We start from the raw sequence: 16802 nt of genomic DNA on the forward strand, positions 1-16802 counted from the left end.
TTGTAGAGGCGGGGACAGCCCCGAGCCGCCCGCCCCGCCCCGAGGAGCCGCCCCCCGGCCCCGCACCCCGACCGGGGACACCCCAACACACCTTCCCCACCGCCCGGGGTCCCTCCCTGCACCCCCAGCCCAGACCAGCCCCCGCATCGCTGAGACCGACGGCATGAGGTGTATCGAGGCCAAACGCCGGGTCCTGCACTCGGGGCACAACAACCCTGAGCAGCTCCAGACTAGGAGAAGTCTGGCTGGAAAGCTGCCTGGAGGAGAAGGACCTGGGGGTGTTGGTTGATAGCGACTGAACATGAGCCAGCAGTGGCCCAGGTGGCCAAGAAGGCCAATGGCATCTTGGCTTGGATCAGACACGGCGTGGCCAGCAGGGCCAGGGAGGTTCTTCTCCCTCTGGACTCGGCACTGGTGAGACCGCTCCTCGAATCCTGTGTTCAGTTCTGGGCCCTCACCACAAGAAGGATGTTGAGGCTCTGGAGCGAGTCCAGAGAAGAGCAACGAAGCTGGTGAGGGGGCTGGAGAACAAGAGGGGCAACTGAGAGAGCTGGGGGTGTTTAGCCTGGAGAAGAGGAGGCTGAGGGGAGACCTCATTGCTCTCTGCAACTACCTGAAAGGAGGTTGTGGAGAGGAGGGTGCTAGTCTCTTCTCCCAGGTGACAGGGGACAGGACGAGATGGAATGGCCTCAAGCTCCACCAGGGGAGGTTTAGGCTGAACATCAGGAAAAAAAATTTTCACAGAAAGGGTCAATGGGCACTGGCAGAGGCTGCCCAGGGAGGGGGTTGAGTCACCTTCCCTGGAGGGGTTTAAGGGACGGGTGGATGAGGTGCTGAGGGACATGGTTTAGGGATTGATGATTGAATGGTTGGACTTGATGATCCATTGGGTCTTTTCCAACCTGATGATTCTATGATTGTATGATCTCTCCACCTAGCCCCACCCCAGCCCCAGAGCCTCAGGACCCCCCCCCCCTTCCTGGGAATCCCACTCACGCCCCCCCACCCAGCCCGACCCATCTCCAGGGCTCTGCCACCACCCCCAGCCCAACACCCCAGCAATCCCCCCCTCCTGGGGGTCCCCCCACATCCCCCAACTCTGCTCCAGGGCTCCAGACCTCCCTCCTGGTGCCGGTGGCTGAGGGCAGCGTGGAGGTGGTTTTCCCAAGCAACAAGTGGTGGGACCAAAGCGAATGGCCTCAAGCTGTGCCAGAGCAGGTCGAGATTGGATAGTGGGGAAAATTTCTTTCCTGAGAGAGTGGTGAAGCCCTGGCAGAGGCTGCCCCGGGCAGTGGGGGATTCTCTATCCTTGGAGGGGCTCAAAACTCATGTGACCATGACACCTGGGGACAGTGTTTAGCAGGCACAGTGAGGTTGGACTGATGGTTGGACTGGATGAGCTGAGAGATCTTTTCCAACCTTGACGATTCTATGATTTGAGGTGCAGGTGTGGATGGGGTTTGTGTGGCCAGGTTGTGGTAACAGGGACCACATGGGTGGCTTCTGTGAGGAGCTACCAGAAGCTTCCCTTGTGTCCAACAGAGCCAAGGACAGCCGGCTCGGAGAAGGACCCACACTCGCCAAGGCTGAGCCCAGCGACAGTGGCAGCAGCTCTGGGACAACATTGTTTAGAAGGAGGAAAAGAACTGTGAAACGACAGCTGGAGGAGAGGGAGGACAGCAGTGGGAATGTGTGGGATGAACAGCTCAGCAGACACCAAGGTCAGTGGAGAAGGAGGGGGAGGAGGTGCTCCAGGTGCTGGAGCAGAGATCTCCCTGCAGCCCACGGAGGTCCATAGTAGAACAGAGATCCACCTGCAGCACAGTGGGGTCCATGGTGGAGCAGAGAAACCACCTCTACCCCAGAGAGGTCCATTGTGGAGCAGGTGGATGCCCAAAGGAGGCTGTGACCCCATGGAAAACACAGACATCTGGATGGACCTATGGGGAGAGGAGCCCCCACTGGATCAGGTTTGCTGGCAGCACCCTGTGGGAACCAGAGCTGGAGCAGTCTGTTCCTGAGGGATGGCACCCTCGGGAAGGGACCCATGCTGGACCAGCTCACAAAGAACTTCAGCCCACGGGAAGGACTCAGGTTGGAGAAGTTCATGGAGAACTGTCATCCATGGGATGGACCCCCCAGTAGAGCAGGGGAAGAGAAGAAGGTGAGGAGTTCTTCCTCTGAGGAGGAAAAATGACAGAGATAACACGTGGTGAAGTGACCACAACCTCATTCCCCGTCCCTGTGCGCCACTGATGGGGAGGTTGTGGAGAAGCTGGGCCTGGAAAGAATGGAGGGGTGAGGAGAAGGTGGGTTAAGGTTTAGGATTTATTTCTCATTATTCTGCGCTGATTTGATTGATAATAAATTAAATTAATTTTCCCCAAGTCGATTCTGCTTTACCCATGATGGTGGTGGCTGAGCCATCTCCCTGTCCTTATCTCAACCCACGAGCCCCATCCCGCTGCAGAGGGCAGGGCTGGAGCCGCTGCGTGGGCACCCGGGGTCCGGCCAAGGTCAGTCCACCGCAAGGTATACGGTGTCACCCCTGCGAGGTGACAAGGGCCACCGCACCCTGGGACAGCACCCGCCAGGGGGTCATGTGGGCCCTACCTGGCCAGCACCCCAACAGTGGGGACGCAGGGGGCTGTGCTGGTGGGGGGGAGTATGGGGGTGAAGGGGGTGTGGAGGGGGTGAGGAGGGGCTGTACTGGGGTGCAGTGGGGGGTGAGGGGGGCTGGGGGGCTGTGAGGAGACGGTGGGGGCTGTGGGGGGCTGTGAGGAGACAGTGGGGGCTGTGGGGGGCTAGGGGAGGTCAGGAGGGGAGGGGGGATGATGGGGTTATGGAGGGGCAGTGGCGGCTGGGGGGGGGTTATGAGAGGTCAGGAGGGGCAGTGGAAGGTGAGGGGGCTATAGGGGTCTATGGGGGAGGCTGTGGGGGCTCAAGGGGGTAGTGGGGTTCAGGAGGGGCTCTGGGGGCTATGGGGGGACTATGGGGGGCTGTGGGAGGTCAGGAGGGGCCACGGGGGTCGCAGCCCCACGTGTGCCCACAGATGCTGCAGGACAAGGCCACTATCTGCCCTGTCCCCCCCCCAGCTTTGGGGTCCTGGAGCCAGACCCCATCCCCAGGGGCTCTGGGGGGCATCGGGGACCCTCGCCCCGGCCCCCACTGCTGCTGTCAGGGCCTTGGCACGGCACGGCCACCGGTGCCTTCCGCATTCCTGCGCCCAGCGCCATCGCCCCCAGCCCGCGTCCGGCCGCGTCACCCCGGCCTGAGTCACCCCACGGCCCGCAGGTGACGGAAGGCCAACAATAGCCACAAAGGGAGGATGTCCCCCCCGAACGCTTCCTCCCAACGTCTTCGAGGAAACCTCCCGCGGGAGGGAAGGCCCCACCGGACGAGGAGCTTCGTCCGGTTGACGCTGGAGCAGCACGCGGCGATGGTGTCCCCAGGGACGGCCACGGCCACCGCCGCGTGAAGGGACCACGGCCCTGGGAGCCACGGGGCGTGAAGATGGGGATTCCATCCCATGGAGATGGGACAGGCTCCAGCCCTGGGATGTGGGCATAAGACAGATTCCAACCTCATCTCTGGGTTGTGGGGACAGGACAAGCTCCAGCCCCATCCTGGAGACATGGGGACAGGACAAGCTCCAGTCCCATCTCTGGGACATGGGGACAGGAGAAGCTCCAGTCCCATCTCTGGGACATGGGGACAGGACAAGCTCCAGCCTCATCTTGGGAACAGGGGGACAGGAAAAGCTCCAGTCTCATCTCTGGAATGTGGGGACAGGACAAGCTCCAGCCCCATCCTGGAGACATGGGGATAGGACAGACTCCAGTCCTATCTCTGGGACATGGGGACAGGACAGACTCCAGCCCCATCTCTGGGATGTGGGGACAGGACAAGCTCCAGCCTCATCTTGGGGACAAGGGGACAGGACAGGCTCCAGCCCCATCTCTGGGATGTGGGGACAGGACAAGCTCCAGTCCCATCCTGGAGACATGGGGACAGGACAAGCTCCAGTCCCATCCTGGAGACATGGGGACAGGACAAGCTCCAGTCCTATCTCTGGGACATGGGGACAGGACAGACTCCAGCCCCATCTCTGGGATGTGGGGACAGGACCGGAGCAGCATCATTAGTGCATTTTCCCTAATTAGCAGGATGGCAGCAAAGCTCTGCGTGCCCATCGCTGTGGCAACCACCTTACACAGCCTTGAGAATCTTTATTGCCCTAACAACTGCAGCAGCTTTGGGGTCACCCCTGCCCCCCTCCCTGCTGGCCAGCCCCAGCCACCCCCTCTCCTGGGGCTGCCGCGGCGGGGGGGTCCCCGACTGCCCCCCTCCTGGGTCCCCGGAGCAGGGGACACGGGCCACAGGCAGCCTGAGAACTGTCACACTGGTGACATGAGTGTGTCCGGCCTCAGCCCGGCCTGGGGCGGGGACAGGGGGGCAGAAGCAGCAGGTTTGCTGCAGCGGCCCCGGAGCTGGGGGGTGGGCAGGGGACAGGGGACAGGGGGCTGTGCAGCTCCACAGTGCAGTCCTGGTGCCACCTCGTGGTGAGAAGGGTCCCAGGGACACAGCCAGACGCTGTGGTGACACAGCCAGACAGGGACACAGGCGGCCACTTGCAGCAGTGACACAGCTGGACAGTCGTTGTAGTGACACAGACGCTCACTGCAATGTCACAGCAGGACAGATGCTGTGGTGACACTGCCAGACTCTCGCTGCAGTGATGCAACTGGACATTCGCTGTGGTGACACAGATGGACAAGCTGTGTGGTGACACTCACAGACAATCACAGAATCACAGAATCACCAGGTTGGAAGAGACCCACTGGATCATCACGTCCAACCACTCCCATCAATCACTAAACCATGTCCCTCAGCACCTCGTCCACCCATCCCTTAAACCCCTCCAGGGAAGGTGACTCAACCCCCTCCCTGGGCAGCCTCTGCCACTGCCCAATGACCCTTTTGTGAAATATTTTTTCCTGATGTCCAGCCTGAACCTCCCCTGGCGGAGCCTGAGGCCGTTCCCTCTGTCCCCTGTCACTTGGGAGAAGAGCCCAGCTCCCTCCTCTCCACAACCTCCTTCCAGGTAGTTGGAGAGAGCAATGAGGTCTCCCCTCAGCCTCCTCTTCTCCAGGCTAAACACCCCCAGCTCTCTCAGCCGTTCCTCATAAGGCCTGTTCTCCAGCCCCCTCCCCAGCTTTGTTGCTCTTCTCTGGACTCGCTCCAGAGCCTCAACATCCTTCTTGTGGTGAGGGGCCCAGAACTGAACACAGGATTCGAGGAGCGGTCTCCCCAGGGCCGAGTACAGAGGGAGAAGAACCTCCCTGGCCCTGCTGGCCACGCCGTGTCTGATCCAAGCCAAGATGCCATTGGCCTTCTTGGCCACCTGGGCCACTGCTGGCTCATGTTCAGTTGCTGTCAACCAACACCCCCAGGTCCCCCTCCTCCAGGCAGCTTTCCAGCCAGACTTCTCCTCGTCTGGAGCTGCTCAGGGGTGTTGTGCCCCAGGTGGTTGACAATGACACAGTCAGACACACTGCAGTGACAGAAATGGACACTTGCTGTGGTGGCAGAGCTGGACAGTCACTGCAGTGGCACAACTAGTCGCTTTCTGATGTGACAGAGCTGGGTACTCGCTGCAGTGACACAGCTGGACAGTGACACAACTGGACACTGGCTGTGGCGACACAGCTGGACACTCGCTGTGGTGACACAGCTGAACAGGCCCTGCACGGGCTGCCAACTCCCGTGGTGGCACAGGGGGACAGATGCCTGTGGGACTGCCGGCATGCAGTGGCTCGGTGGCACAGCCCCCCTGTCCCGGGGCAGCTGGGGCATCAGCCCTGCGAGGGGCACCAGGAGGCAAGCATCCCGAGTGCCGCAGCGCTGCCTGCAGCCCCACCACCATCCGCCCCTGCACTGTGCCTGCAGCCCTGCCTGTGGCAGCGGCAACCATGCTCTGCAGCCCCCCCGAGCCAGCACAAAGCAGCATCAGAGGGTGGGGGGACGAGGTTAGGACATGAAGGTGGCCATGGGGCTGCAGTGTGTGCCCTGGTGCCAGCAGGCGCTGCAGCAGCTGCTCCCACCTGCAGCCTGGCAGGTTGCCCCCACCCTTGCTGTCCTGGCACATCTCCCGTCTGTGACCCACTCCTCACCCAGTCCCATCTTTGTTTTATCCTGCTCCAAATGTGGCTTGTACCCTCAGATGGAGGTCCAGGGCTCCTGGCTGTGCCAGTGCTGCTGTGCCCACCCTGTGGTGCAGGAGGTCCATGAGTCCTCCCAGGCGGTGAAAAGGAACTTCATGGTTTGCAATGAGCAGCTCTCCAGCAGGGAGACCCCAGGTACCCCTGTCCTGGGTGGGGATGTGTGTCTGTCCTAGGTGGGGATGTGCATCCACCCCTGAAGGTCCATGTCTGCTCCATGGACGTCTCTGTTGCCTCTCCTACCAAGAGCTTTGTCCTCCAGCCAGCCTTTCTCTCCAGCAACCGCGAATTCATTAAACCAGGCAGAGGAAATAGATGTGCAATAAAAGTGACAGGCACTGGGGTCAAGGCTCGTTGTGACTCACATAATGAACATAAAACAAGGCAGATGCTGCAGCGGTCAGGAGCTCATGGGCTGGGTGGGACAAAGGGCACATCCCAGATGGTCTCCTCCCATGGAGAGTAAGTCCCATCTGTGGCGTGGGCACAGGCTGGTGCCCTACCTGCCCAGCGTAGCTGCCACCATAGCTCCAATGCTGCCACCAAACCTGTCTCTGATCTCACAAGGCTGCTCAACACAAAAACATTGCCTCTTTCTCCTTTTCCAGCACGTCCAACCTGACCAACCAATGCACTTGCAGTTTGTTCTTCTCATTACTCCATCCCTGTGCTCTCACTAGCACTGAAGTTATCCCGTGCTCACTTTCGAGGCCTTCCACGTGTTTCTGCTCCCCAGAAACCGATACCCTCACATAAAAGGTGGCATTAGAAGTTCAGCTCCATCTCTCCAGAGCCCAGTCCCTTTTCCATCTAACCACACTGGCTAAAAGCTGGAATGCCAGCACCATGCGTGTTGTGGCCCCATCCCTCCACACTCCTTTAGGATGCCATCTCCTCTTGCTGGTGGGTCCGTGTGTTCCCCTGTGACCCCTCTCCAGCTCTGAGAGATCAGCGAGAAGGGACAACTCTCCACAGGGACAACTCTAGGGAGGGAGCGATTAGAGTTAGGGTTACACTTAGGTTTAGGGTCAGTCTTAAGGTTAGAGGTGTCCCTGGATAGAATTGCCCCTGTGGAGAGTGGCCCACGGAGAGGTGGCATACCCATGGCCAAGGGGCAGTCAGGAGCAGCAACAGCGTCCACCTCTGCTCCTTCTGCAGCCCATGGCAGGGTTTTGGGTGCCCTCCAGCCTTGCTCAGGCTACAAAGACTCAGCGAATCCTGTCACCTCCCCAAAACACTCAGGGTTTGCCCGTCCTGCCCACTGCCAGGTTGGTCCCAGCATCAAGGAAGCTGTTTTGCAGCAGTTCAAGCCGTAACTTTGGGTGAAGCAAGGATGCGTTTGCCCTGAGGAAGCCAGGGCTGTGCTGCTGCTCCAACCCCACTGCCCTAAGGCTGGGAGTCTGGCTTACAAGAGGGACTCATCCTGCCTGCCAGACCCCAGCTCCCTCCCACCTCCACCCCCTGCCCACCACTTGTCTGGAGGAGGGCAGAGCTTTTGGCATGGAGCAGCCAGGCCAGCAGTCCACAAAAAGACTTGGAGGTGAGAGTAACAGGTGCTGATGTGGTCCTTGGGACCAACCTGCTTCCCCATGGGGTTAAAGCCCGCCAGCATGACAATGCTGTGACCCACACTGGAAAAAGAGGTCTGGTGAGACCCCACTGGAGCCCGGCATCCAGTTCTGGAGTCCTCAGCACAGGAAGGACATGGAGCTGTTGGAGCAAGTCTGGAGGAGGCCACGGAGATGATACGAGGGCTGGAGCACCTCCCATATAAGAACAGGCTGAGAGAGTTTGGGTTGTTCAGCTTGGAGAAGAGAAGGCTGTGGGGAGACCTTAGAGCAGCTTCCAGGACTGAAAAGGGCTCCAGAGAAGCTGGGGAGGGGCTCTGGATCAGGGAGGGCAGGGACAGGATGAGGGGGAATGATTTTGAGCTGCAAGAGGGGAGATTGAGAGGAGATCTTAGGAAGAAATGTTTTGCTGTGAGGGTGGGGAGGCCCTGGCCCAGGTTGCCCAGAGCAGTGGTGGCTGCCCCATCCCTGGAGAGGTTCAAGGGCAGGTTGGATGGGGCTTGGAGCCCCTGATCCAGTGGGAGGTGTCCCTGCCCACGGCAGGGGATGATACTGGATGGGCTTTGAGGTCCCTTCCCACCCAACTGTTCTGTGATTCCATGAGGAGCTGTGTAAAATAAACCCTGAGAGGTCTCGCTGCAGCCGAGGCTGTGAAACCTTGTGTTCCCAGCACGAGCCATCAGTGACATCGGGTGTCACGGTCCTGCAGCCTCCTGCAGGTGCCAAAGACCAGGGCTGGGGTTTCACTGCTGCTCTGGCTGCCCCTGCCAACAACCATCTCCCAGCCCTGCTCACGCAGCACAGGCCTTACGGGAAGGAAGGGCATTTTTGCCATCCTGCGACAGCCGTAATGTTTAGCGGTTGCCACAGGGCACCCCCACTCCCAGTCTACACCAGCACCAGTTCTGGGGGTGCCGCCAGCCTGGGGTGAGGAGCACTGTGCCCTGGAGCATGCTCTGCCCCATTCCCCATCCTGGCAGAGGAGGAGGAAGGCTTGGAGAGTCCCTGAACCCCCCGTGATGCCCTCATCCTTGGGATGCCCTTGGTGGCTCCAGGGGACAGAGGTCTCCCTGGGGAGCCAAGCCCCACCTCTGCTCCAGGAGGATCTTTGGACCTAGTGCTGATTTTGCTATTTGCTTTGATTTCACTGCCAGATTTACTTTCAGTGCACAGAACAACAACCCCCGCCCTGTATGTGCTCCCCGCCTTGACTCTCCCATCCACAGGGACAAAGGCACGGGAGGAGGGACCTGTCACCCAAGGCACTGGCAAGTGTCGCCTCTGCTGCCCGTCCTGCCAGGCACCCCCAGCGCAACCATGCACCCCGCACTCTGCACCGCAGCCTGGGTGCTCCTGCTCCAGGGTACGTTGGAGGGGCTGGGGCGGGAGGTGGGGTGGGCTCAGCAAGGGACACCACCTCCCGCAGCCCCCAGGCCAGTCAAGGCATGGACAGCAGCTCCACCCATAACTTTGGGTGAAGCAAGGGTGGGTTTGTCTGTAGGGAGCCAGGGTGCTGGGTCCGGTCACCAAGAGGGGCTGATCCTGCCCACTGGTGCCCAGGGACAAGCTCTGCAGAGGGGACTGTGACCCATTTCCCCATGATCCCCAGCCTGGTGCCCTTGGCCTGAGATGAAGAAACAGGTCCTTGCCTTCAGTGGTGGTGGGAAAGCGGTGCTGATGGTGGCACTGGCTGCAGAGAGAGATGGTGGCACATCCCTGGCTGCCACTCAGCTCCTCCAGCAGCTCCAGTACCGGGGACCCACAGGGTTCACTCCCACTGCCAACTCCCCCCCAGCTCCTGGGCACAGTGGCCGCTGGCTGAGCCTCCTGGTGACCCCATCATGGGCTCTGAAGGTGCCCAGAAGGGTTTCCTTCCTTCTGAGCTGGGCACTAGTTTTCACCCACCATTGCTGGGGCAGGAAACTGTTTTTTTGCAAAAAGCCCTGAAGCTGGGCTGGTTTGGTGCTCAGGGCTGGGGATGAGGGTCCCAGTCACTCCAGCACTGGCTCTGGGCTGGAACACGGAGCCAGCAGGACCCCGAGCTGCAGCCTGAGGCTCAGGTGCCCCTGTCCCCCAGGCTGTGCCATGGCCCAGCCACCACAGGCTGCCTCCGCCAGGACTGACATCCGCAACTGCTCCACGGAGCCACCGGTGAGCCCCACTGTCCCCAACCGTCCCCATCCCCAGGATGCCCCAAAGCCGGCGTCCCCTCCCAGCACCTCTACCCTTGTGCCAGCAGTACCTGCCACCCACGGCCATCGACACCTCGGCACGTCTGGCTGCTCTGCGCGGTGCCATGCAAGCCCACGGCATCCAAGCCTACATCGTTCCTGCCACGGATGCCCACATGGTAAGGTGACAGCGCCCACGGAACAGAGACCAGCTTGGGTCCCCGGCTGCTCCTCACACCTCCATCCCTGCCTCCAGAGCGAGTACATCGCCGAGCGGGACGCCCGCCTGGGCTGGCTCACTGGCTTCACTGGCTCGGCAGGTGAGAGCAGCTGCACCACCACAGGGGGTTTGCTGGGGGGGGCAGGGCTGGTGGCCTGCTGACCTCCACACCTAGGGGTCCAAAGTTGGTCCCACTGCACACAGGAGGTGGGGCTGGGGGTCCCCACTTGGAGAGGTGATACCTGAGTCCCAACTCCTGTCCCAGGCACGGGCGTGGTGACACAGGACAGGGCTGCCCTGTGGACCGACAGCCGCTACTGGACCCAGGCTGAGCGGCAACTGGACTGCAACTGGGAGCTGCAGAGGACAAGTCAGTGGGGCACAGGTGTCCCCAGGACCCTTCCAGTCACATCCGCCTCTGGCCTCAGCGTGGGCCAGGACACAGCCCCCATCCTCTTGGTGCCACCCAACTGTCTCCTGCAGCTTGGATCGAGTCCATCGGGCTGTGGATCCTGGAGGCGGTTCCTGCAGGGGGAAACATCAGCATGGATCCCTTCCTCTTCTCCATCGGTAGGACTGTCCATGGCATGGGGTGGCCGTTCCCAACACAGGGGCAGCCCCTGGGTGTGGATTTACCCAGTGTCCCCAATCCCTGGCTGCTTCCCCCTCCCCAGACACGTGGGACAGCTACAGCCGGGCTCTGCACGGCTCGGGCAGGACCCTGCTCCCCATCGACACCAACCTGGTGGATCAAGCGTGGGGTGACCAGAGACCCCCGCCAGCATCTGGGGAGATCTACAGCCTCACAGAAGCTTTTGTGGGTACGGCTGCCACCCTAGGAAGATGCCCACCCAGAGCAGCCCCAGCCCAGGGGCCTTGGTGGTCCCTGAACTGAACTGGTCTCCCATCCTTTGACCAGGGAGCAGCTGGCAGGAGAAGGTGGTCGGGATCCGGCAGCAGATGGAGCAGCACGTCCGACGCCCCACAGCTGTGCTGCTGTCCGGGCTGGAGGAGACAGCCTGTGAGAGCCTGCAGGGCCGGGGGGCATCGTGAGGGGTGATGTGGTGGGTGTTGTGGTGGGTGACATGGTGGGTAAGTGCTGGGTGCCATGGTTGGTGCTTTGGTGTGTGGGAGGGCATTGGCTGATGCAGGCTTGGAGCTCTCATTCCTGGCAGGGCTCTTCAACCTCCGTGGAGATGACATTCCCTACAACCCTGTCTTCTACTCCTACACCCTGCTGACCAACACCAACATTAGGTGGGTGACATGGACGGGACTCAGCGCCCCTGCCCTTCCCCTCCAGGGCCAGAACCTATGGGTGACTCCCTCAGCCTGGCCGCCCCTTCCCACTGAGCCCAGCGTGTCCTGCAGTGCCCACATCATGGACCATCCCCTCCAAGCCCAACAGCATTTCCAGGTCTAGCCCCCCAGCCCAGCACACCTGAGCCCCAACTCAAAGCCCACCTCAACCTGAGGTCCAATCCCTTCCCACCCAGCCCACCCTGAGGTGCAGCCCAACCACACTCGCACACCCTGAGGTCCATCCTCATTTCACAGAATCACAGAATCACTAGGTTGGAAAGGACCCAAAGGATCATCAAGTCCAACCATCTCCATCAATCACTAAACCATATCCCTCAGCACCTCATCCACCCATCCCTTAAACCCCTCCAGGGAAGGTGACTCAACCCCCTCCCTGGGCAGCCTCTGCCAGTGCCCAATGACCCTTTCCATGAAAAACTTTTTCCTGATGTCCAGCCTGAACCTCCCCTGGTGGAGCTTGAGGCCATTCCCTCTCGTCCTGTCCCCTGTCCCTTGGGAGAAGAGCCCAGCTCCCTCCTCTCCACAACCTCCTTTCAGGGAGCTGGAGAGAGCAATGAGGTCTCCCCTCAGCCTCCTCTTCTCCAAGCTAAACACCCCCAGCTCTCTCAGCTGCTCCTCATAAGGCCTGTTCTCCAGCCCCCTCACCAGCTTCGTTGCTCTTCTCTGGACTCGCTCCAGAGCCTCAGCATCCTTCTTATGGTGAGGGGCCCAGAACTGAACACAGGATTCGAGGAGCGGTCTCACCAGTGCCGAGTACAGAGGGAGAAGAACCTCCCTGGACCTGCTGGCCACGCCGGGTCTGATCCAAGCCAAGATGCCATTGGCCTTCTTGGCCACCTGGGCCACTGCTGGCTCATGTTCCGTCGCTGTCAACCAACACCCCCAGGTCCTTCTCCTCCAGGCAGCTTTCCAGCCAGACTTCTCCCAGTCTGTAGCTGCTCAGGGTTGTTGTGCCCCAAGTGCAGGACCCAGCATTTGGCCTTGTTAAACATCATCCCGTTGGTCTCAGCCCAGTGGTCCAGCCTGTTCAGATCCCTTTGGAGCCTCCCTACCCTCCAGCAGATCCACGCTTCCACCCAGCTTAGTGTCATCTCCAAATTTGCTCAGGGTGCACTCGATGCCTTCATCCAGGTCATTGATAAAGATATTGAACAGGGCTGGACCCAGCACTGAGCCCTGGGTCCCCCAGGCAGCCCCCAGCCCCTTCCCCCATGCCTGCACGCCCCGTGTCAGGCTCAAGGGGCCAAAGGCATCAGGCCAACACTCCGAGTGTACCTGTGCCACCCCACGTCCTTTGTCCTTCGCAGCCTCTTCGTGGACACGGCACGGCTGGCGGCGGCGGCGCAGGTGTCGCTGCAGGCTGGTTGCCCTGGGCCGCTGTGTGTGGAGCTGCTGGAGTACGGGCAGGTCCGTGCCCACCTCCACCGCTACGTCCAGGACAATGTCACCGTCTGGCTGGGCACCGAATACACCACCTTCGGCCTCTACCGCCTCATCCCCCAGGTCGGGCACCACCACGTGCTGGCATTGACGCCCACGTCACACAGCGTGGGCAGTGTGGGTGCGGCTGGGCTCGGGGCTGGCTGTGGCCATGGGCTGTGGCCACCCCTGGGGCACAAAGGGGATGGTGGCCGTGCTCAGTCGTGCCACCCAACACCCACCCTTGCAGGAGAAGCTGCTGGAGGACAGCTACTCCCCCGTCATGACGGCCAAGGCAGTGAAAAACACCAGGGAGCAGGAGCTGCTGCGAGCCGCGCATGTAAGGGTTGTCCCCATCCTCGAGCAGGAGGGCAGGGAATTGGGGTGCTGCTGCCCCCCTCTCCTGATGCTGCCCTGGGCCACCCCCAGGTCCGGGATGCAGTGGCTGTCATCCAGTACCTGCTGTGGCTGGAGAAGACAGTCCCTCAGGGACAGGTGGACGAGTTTACGGGGGCACAGCACATCGACGCGCTCCGCCTGTCAGTGCTGCCACCGCGGGAACCCCTGCCCAGCAGAGGACAGACGGGGATCCCCAACATCTCCCTCCCCGCTGCCTTCCAGGGCGCAGGAGCACAGCCGCGGGCCCAGCTTCCAGTCCATCTCAGCCAGCGGGCTCAACGCGGCACTGGCCCACTACAGGTACCCACCAGCAGCGGTGGGAGTGGGCGGCTGGACTGGAGCAGGCTCTGAGCCCCCTCCCTTTGCAGCCCCTCCAACGGGAGCAGTCGGAAGCTGTCTGTGGATGAGATGTACCTTTCGGACACCGGAGGACAATATCTGTGTGTAACCCTTCACTGGGATCCCCCCAGTGCCACGCAGTCCCCCCGTCCCCTCCCGATGCCTCCACGTACAGGGGCGCAGTGGGGGTTGCATCACCCCTGTTCCCGTCCTCCTTTCACAGGGACGGGACAACAGACATCACGCGGACGGTGCACTGGGGTGAGCCAACCCCGCTCCAGAAGGTACCAGCCCCTTCCATGCCAGCTGGCACCCTCCTGAGGTGCCCAGCACCAAGATCTCAGCTAGGGATACATCTTGCACCCCTACCGTACCCCTCGTAGGAAGCCTACACCCGTGTGCTGATGGGCAACATCGACCTGTCCCGCCTCGTCTTCCCAGCCAACACGGCAGGTGGGTGCTGAGCTTCGCCTCGGGCATCCCAGGCTTCCCGGGCATGAGAAGGAGGAGGACAAGGGGAAACCTCACCGAGTCGCTGGCCTCCATCTAACCTCATCGTTCCCCAGGGAGAACGGTGGAGTCCTTCGCCCGCCGAGCACTGTGGGACGTGGGACTCAACTACGGCCACGGGACCGGCCACGGCGTCGGCAACTTCCTATCGGTCCATGAGTGTAGGTGCTGCCGCACCAGTGCTGAGGACATGGGCTGAGCTGGGGGGGGAGGGATAGGGACAAGGACAGGGGCTCATCTGAGGCTTCTCTTAGCCCGGATGATCCTCTTGCTGCAGATGGACGTCCCTACCTGCAGGGCACTGTGGTCCTTGCCTGTGTGGTCTTGCAGTCCTTGCTGGGCTGGTCCCATGCTCCTCGACAGGGTGGCCTTGTGGTGCTTGCTGGGGTGTCCCCACTCTCCTTGCTGGGGTGGCACCATGGTTCTTGCTGGAAAAAACCTCAGTCCTTGCCGGGTTGGCCCCCACGTCCTTGCTGCGGTGGCCATACGCTGGTGTGACACCATGGTCTTCGTCGGGATGTCCCTGTGGCACACACCAACCCACGGAGCTGTAACCCACCCCATGTCCCCCGCAGGGCCCGTGGGCTTCCAGTCCAACAACGTGCCCCTGACGGCCGGCATGTTCACCTCTATCGGTACGCGTGCCTGCTGCTCCGGCCGGCGCCTCGGGCTCTCTGGATGCCCCTGAGGTGCAGAGCCCAGATGTTTGGCTCTTGGCCCCACTCTGGGCTGGGCTGGGGGAGTTTCTGGGGCTCAGGACTCACTGGGTGCCTTCCTGGCCCCCAGAGCCCGGGTATTACCGGGATGGCGAGTTCGGGATCCGCATTGAGGACGTCGCCCTCGTGGTGGAGGCGCAGACCAAGGTAGAGCAGCGGGGCTGGGCTGGCAGGGTGGGCGCAGCACAGGGGGGGCTGCGTCCAGCCCTGGGCCCAATGCCACCTCTCTGTGGCAGCACCAGAGCGAGGAGAAGCCCTTCCTGACCTTCGAGGTGGTGTCCCTGGTGCCCTATGACCGCAACCTCATCGACCTCAGCCTCCTGTCACCAGAACAGGTACAGGGTGCAGAGCTGGGATGTGGGGCTGGAGCATGAGGAGAGTGAAAGGGGCCCAGGGTGGATGTGGTGGGAAACCAGGACTGCGGCAGGAGGGAAGGGCAGGGAAGCGGGGCCAGGATGTGTGGATGGAAAGGGGCAACAGCACCTGCGCGTGGGGCCAGTGATGGGAATGGGGGGGGAGCTGCGTGGGGTGACCCGATGGGGGGCAAAGGGGATGTGGGTGATGGGGAGGAGGTGGCCGGGCTGTCTGCCCGCAGCCCCTTTGCGACGTCTGCCCACAGATCCAGTACCTGAATGCCTACTACGAGACCATCCGGGCTCGCGTGGGGCCAGAGCTGCAGAGGCAGCAGCTGGAGGAGGAATATCGCTGGCTGCAGCAGAGCACGGAGCCCTTCCTGCTGGGCAACACGGGCGCCGCCAGCGCCACCGCCAGCCTGGGCACGCTGGCCCTGGCCACCCTCCTCTCTGCGCCGCTCACCAGGCTGCAGGCGTGATCCTGCGCCAGCCGGCCTTGCGTCAGCCCCCTCCCCACCGCGGCCATTTCTTCTCCCTGACACTCACTTCCTTTTTTGATGTTTTCTATTTGCTCGTTCAGGATTAAACATGACCAACCGCGACGGGTCCTTGCGCTCCGTGCCCGGCAGCAGCTGCCCTGCGTGCTGCCAGCCTGCCTGCTGCTGCAGGGACAGCCCCACGCGGCCCCCGCCCCACACGTGGGATGCTGCCTGCCCTCCCCTGGGGTGGCCAAAGGTGGCAAAGAGGCAGATTCAGGGCAGGTTTTAATTCTTGAGACAAGAGATGGAGGGAGTGGAGCAAGAGGGTGCAAGGCAGCCAGTCTGAGTGGGACCATCCCCACTGCCCTCCCTGCGCCAGCCGCTGGTGCCAGTGCAGCCGTCCCACCCAGCCAGGAGTAGCGGCGGGTGCCGGGGATACCCAGGACTCGTGTTGGCTTGGATCAGCCATGGGGTGGCCGGCAGGAGCAGGACAGGGATTGTCCCTCTGGATTCGGTGCTGATGAGGCTGCACCTTGTATCCTGGGTTCAGTTTTGGGCCCCTCACTCCAAGAAAGACCTTGAGGGGCTGGAGCGCGTCTGGAGAAGGGAAAGGAGATGGGGAAGGGTCTGAAGAACAGGGGTTGTGGGAGCAGCTGAGGAACCTGGGGCTGTTTAGCCTGGAGAAGAGAAGGCTGAGGGGAAACCTCATCGCTCTCTGCAGCTCCCGGAAAGGAGGTTGGAGCAAGGTGGGTGCTGGGCTCTTCTGTCAAGTAACAAGAGATATGATGAGAGGAAATCACGGGTGGACGAGGTGCTAAGGGGGATGGTTTAGTGTTTGATAGGAATGGTTGGACTCGATGATCCAGTGGGTCTCTTCCAACCTGGTTATTCTATGATTCTATGATTCTATGATTCTATGAAATGGCCTCAAAAATTGTAGCGGGGCAGGTTTAGGTTGGATATCAGGGAAAATTTCCTTGCTGAAAGAGTGGTGAAGCCCTGGCAGAGGCTGCCCAGGGCAGTGGTGGAGTCTCCATCCCCAGTGGGGTTCAAGAGCCGAGTAGATGTGGCACTTCGGGACATC

General features: G+C 61.4%; 1 protein-coding gene across 2 annotated transcripts; it reads left to right on the forward strand.

Moving 5' to 3' along the window:
* Positions 1-9074: 9074 nt before the first annotated feature.
* XPNPEP2 (X-prolyl aminopeptidase 2) lies at positions 9075-15833 on the forward strand. 2 transcript variants are annotated; one of them, XM_069867411.1, is made up of 21 exons: positions 9075-9152; positions 9867-9940; positions 10026-10139; positions 10217-10280; positions 10446-10550; positions 10664-10750; positions 10855-11001; positions 11100-11201; positions 11356-11437; positions 12811-13006; positions 13173-13262; positions 13352-13461; positions 13544-13621; positions 13690-13761; positions 13884-13944; positions 14044-14113; positions 14227-14331; positions 14746-14805; positions 14957-15033; positions 15123-15221; positions 15506-15833. In XM_069867411.1, exons 1-21 carry the CDS (start codon positions 9107-9109, stop codon positions 15716-15718), a joined length of 2052 nt encoding a protein of 683 aa, XP_069723512.1. In that variant the 5' UTR covers positions 9075-9106; the 3' UTR covers positions 15719-15833. The 2 variants fall into 2 exon arrangements, with proteins under 2 accessions (XP_069723512.1, XP_069723513.1); XM_069867412.1 differs by having other exon boundaries at positions 10029-10139.
* The last annotated feature ends 969 nt before the right edge of the window (positions 15834-16802 follow it).

The sequence above is a fragment of the Phaenicophaeus curvirostris genome, chromosome 13 (assembly GCF_032191515.1).
Source record: "Phaenicophaeus curvirostris isolate KB17595 chromosome 13, BPBGC_Pcur_1.0, whole genome shotgun sequence".
Lineage (NCBI taxonomy): Eukaryota > Metazoa > Chordata > Aves > Cuculiformes > Cuculidae > Phaenicophaeus > Phaenicophaeus curvirostris.

Bases quoted from the DNA above. Each gene is read 5' to 3' on its own strand.
- XPNPEP2 (XM_069867411.1), top strand. From the start codon at position 9,107: ATGCACCCCGCACTCTGCACCGCAGCCTGGGTGCTCCTGCTCCAGG. The intron at 13,263-13,351 runs GTAAGGGTTGTC...GGCCACCCCCAG, and splicing joins AGCTGCTGCGAGCCGCGCAT to GTCCGGGATGCAGTGGCTGT. The intron at 13,462-13,543 runs GTCAGTGCTGCC...GCTGCCTTCCAG, and splicing joins CACATCGACGCGCTCCGCCT to GGCGCAGGAGCACAGCCGCG.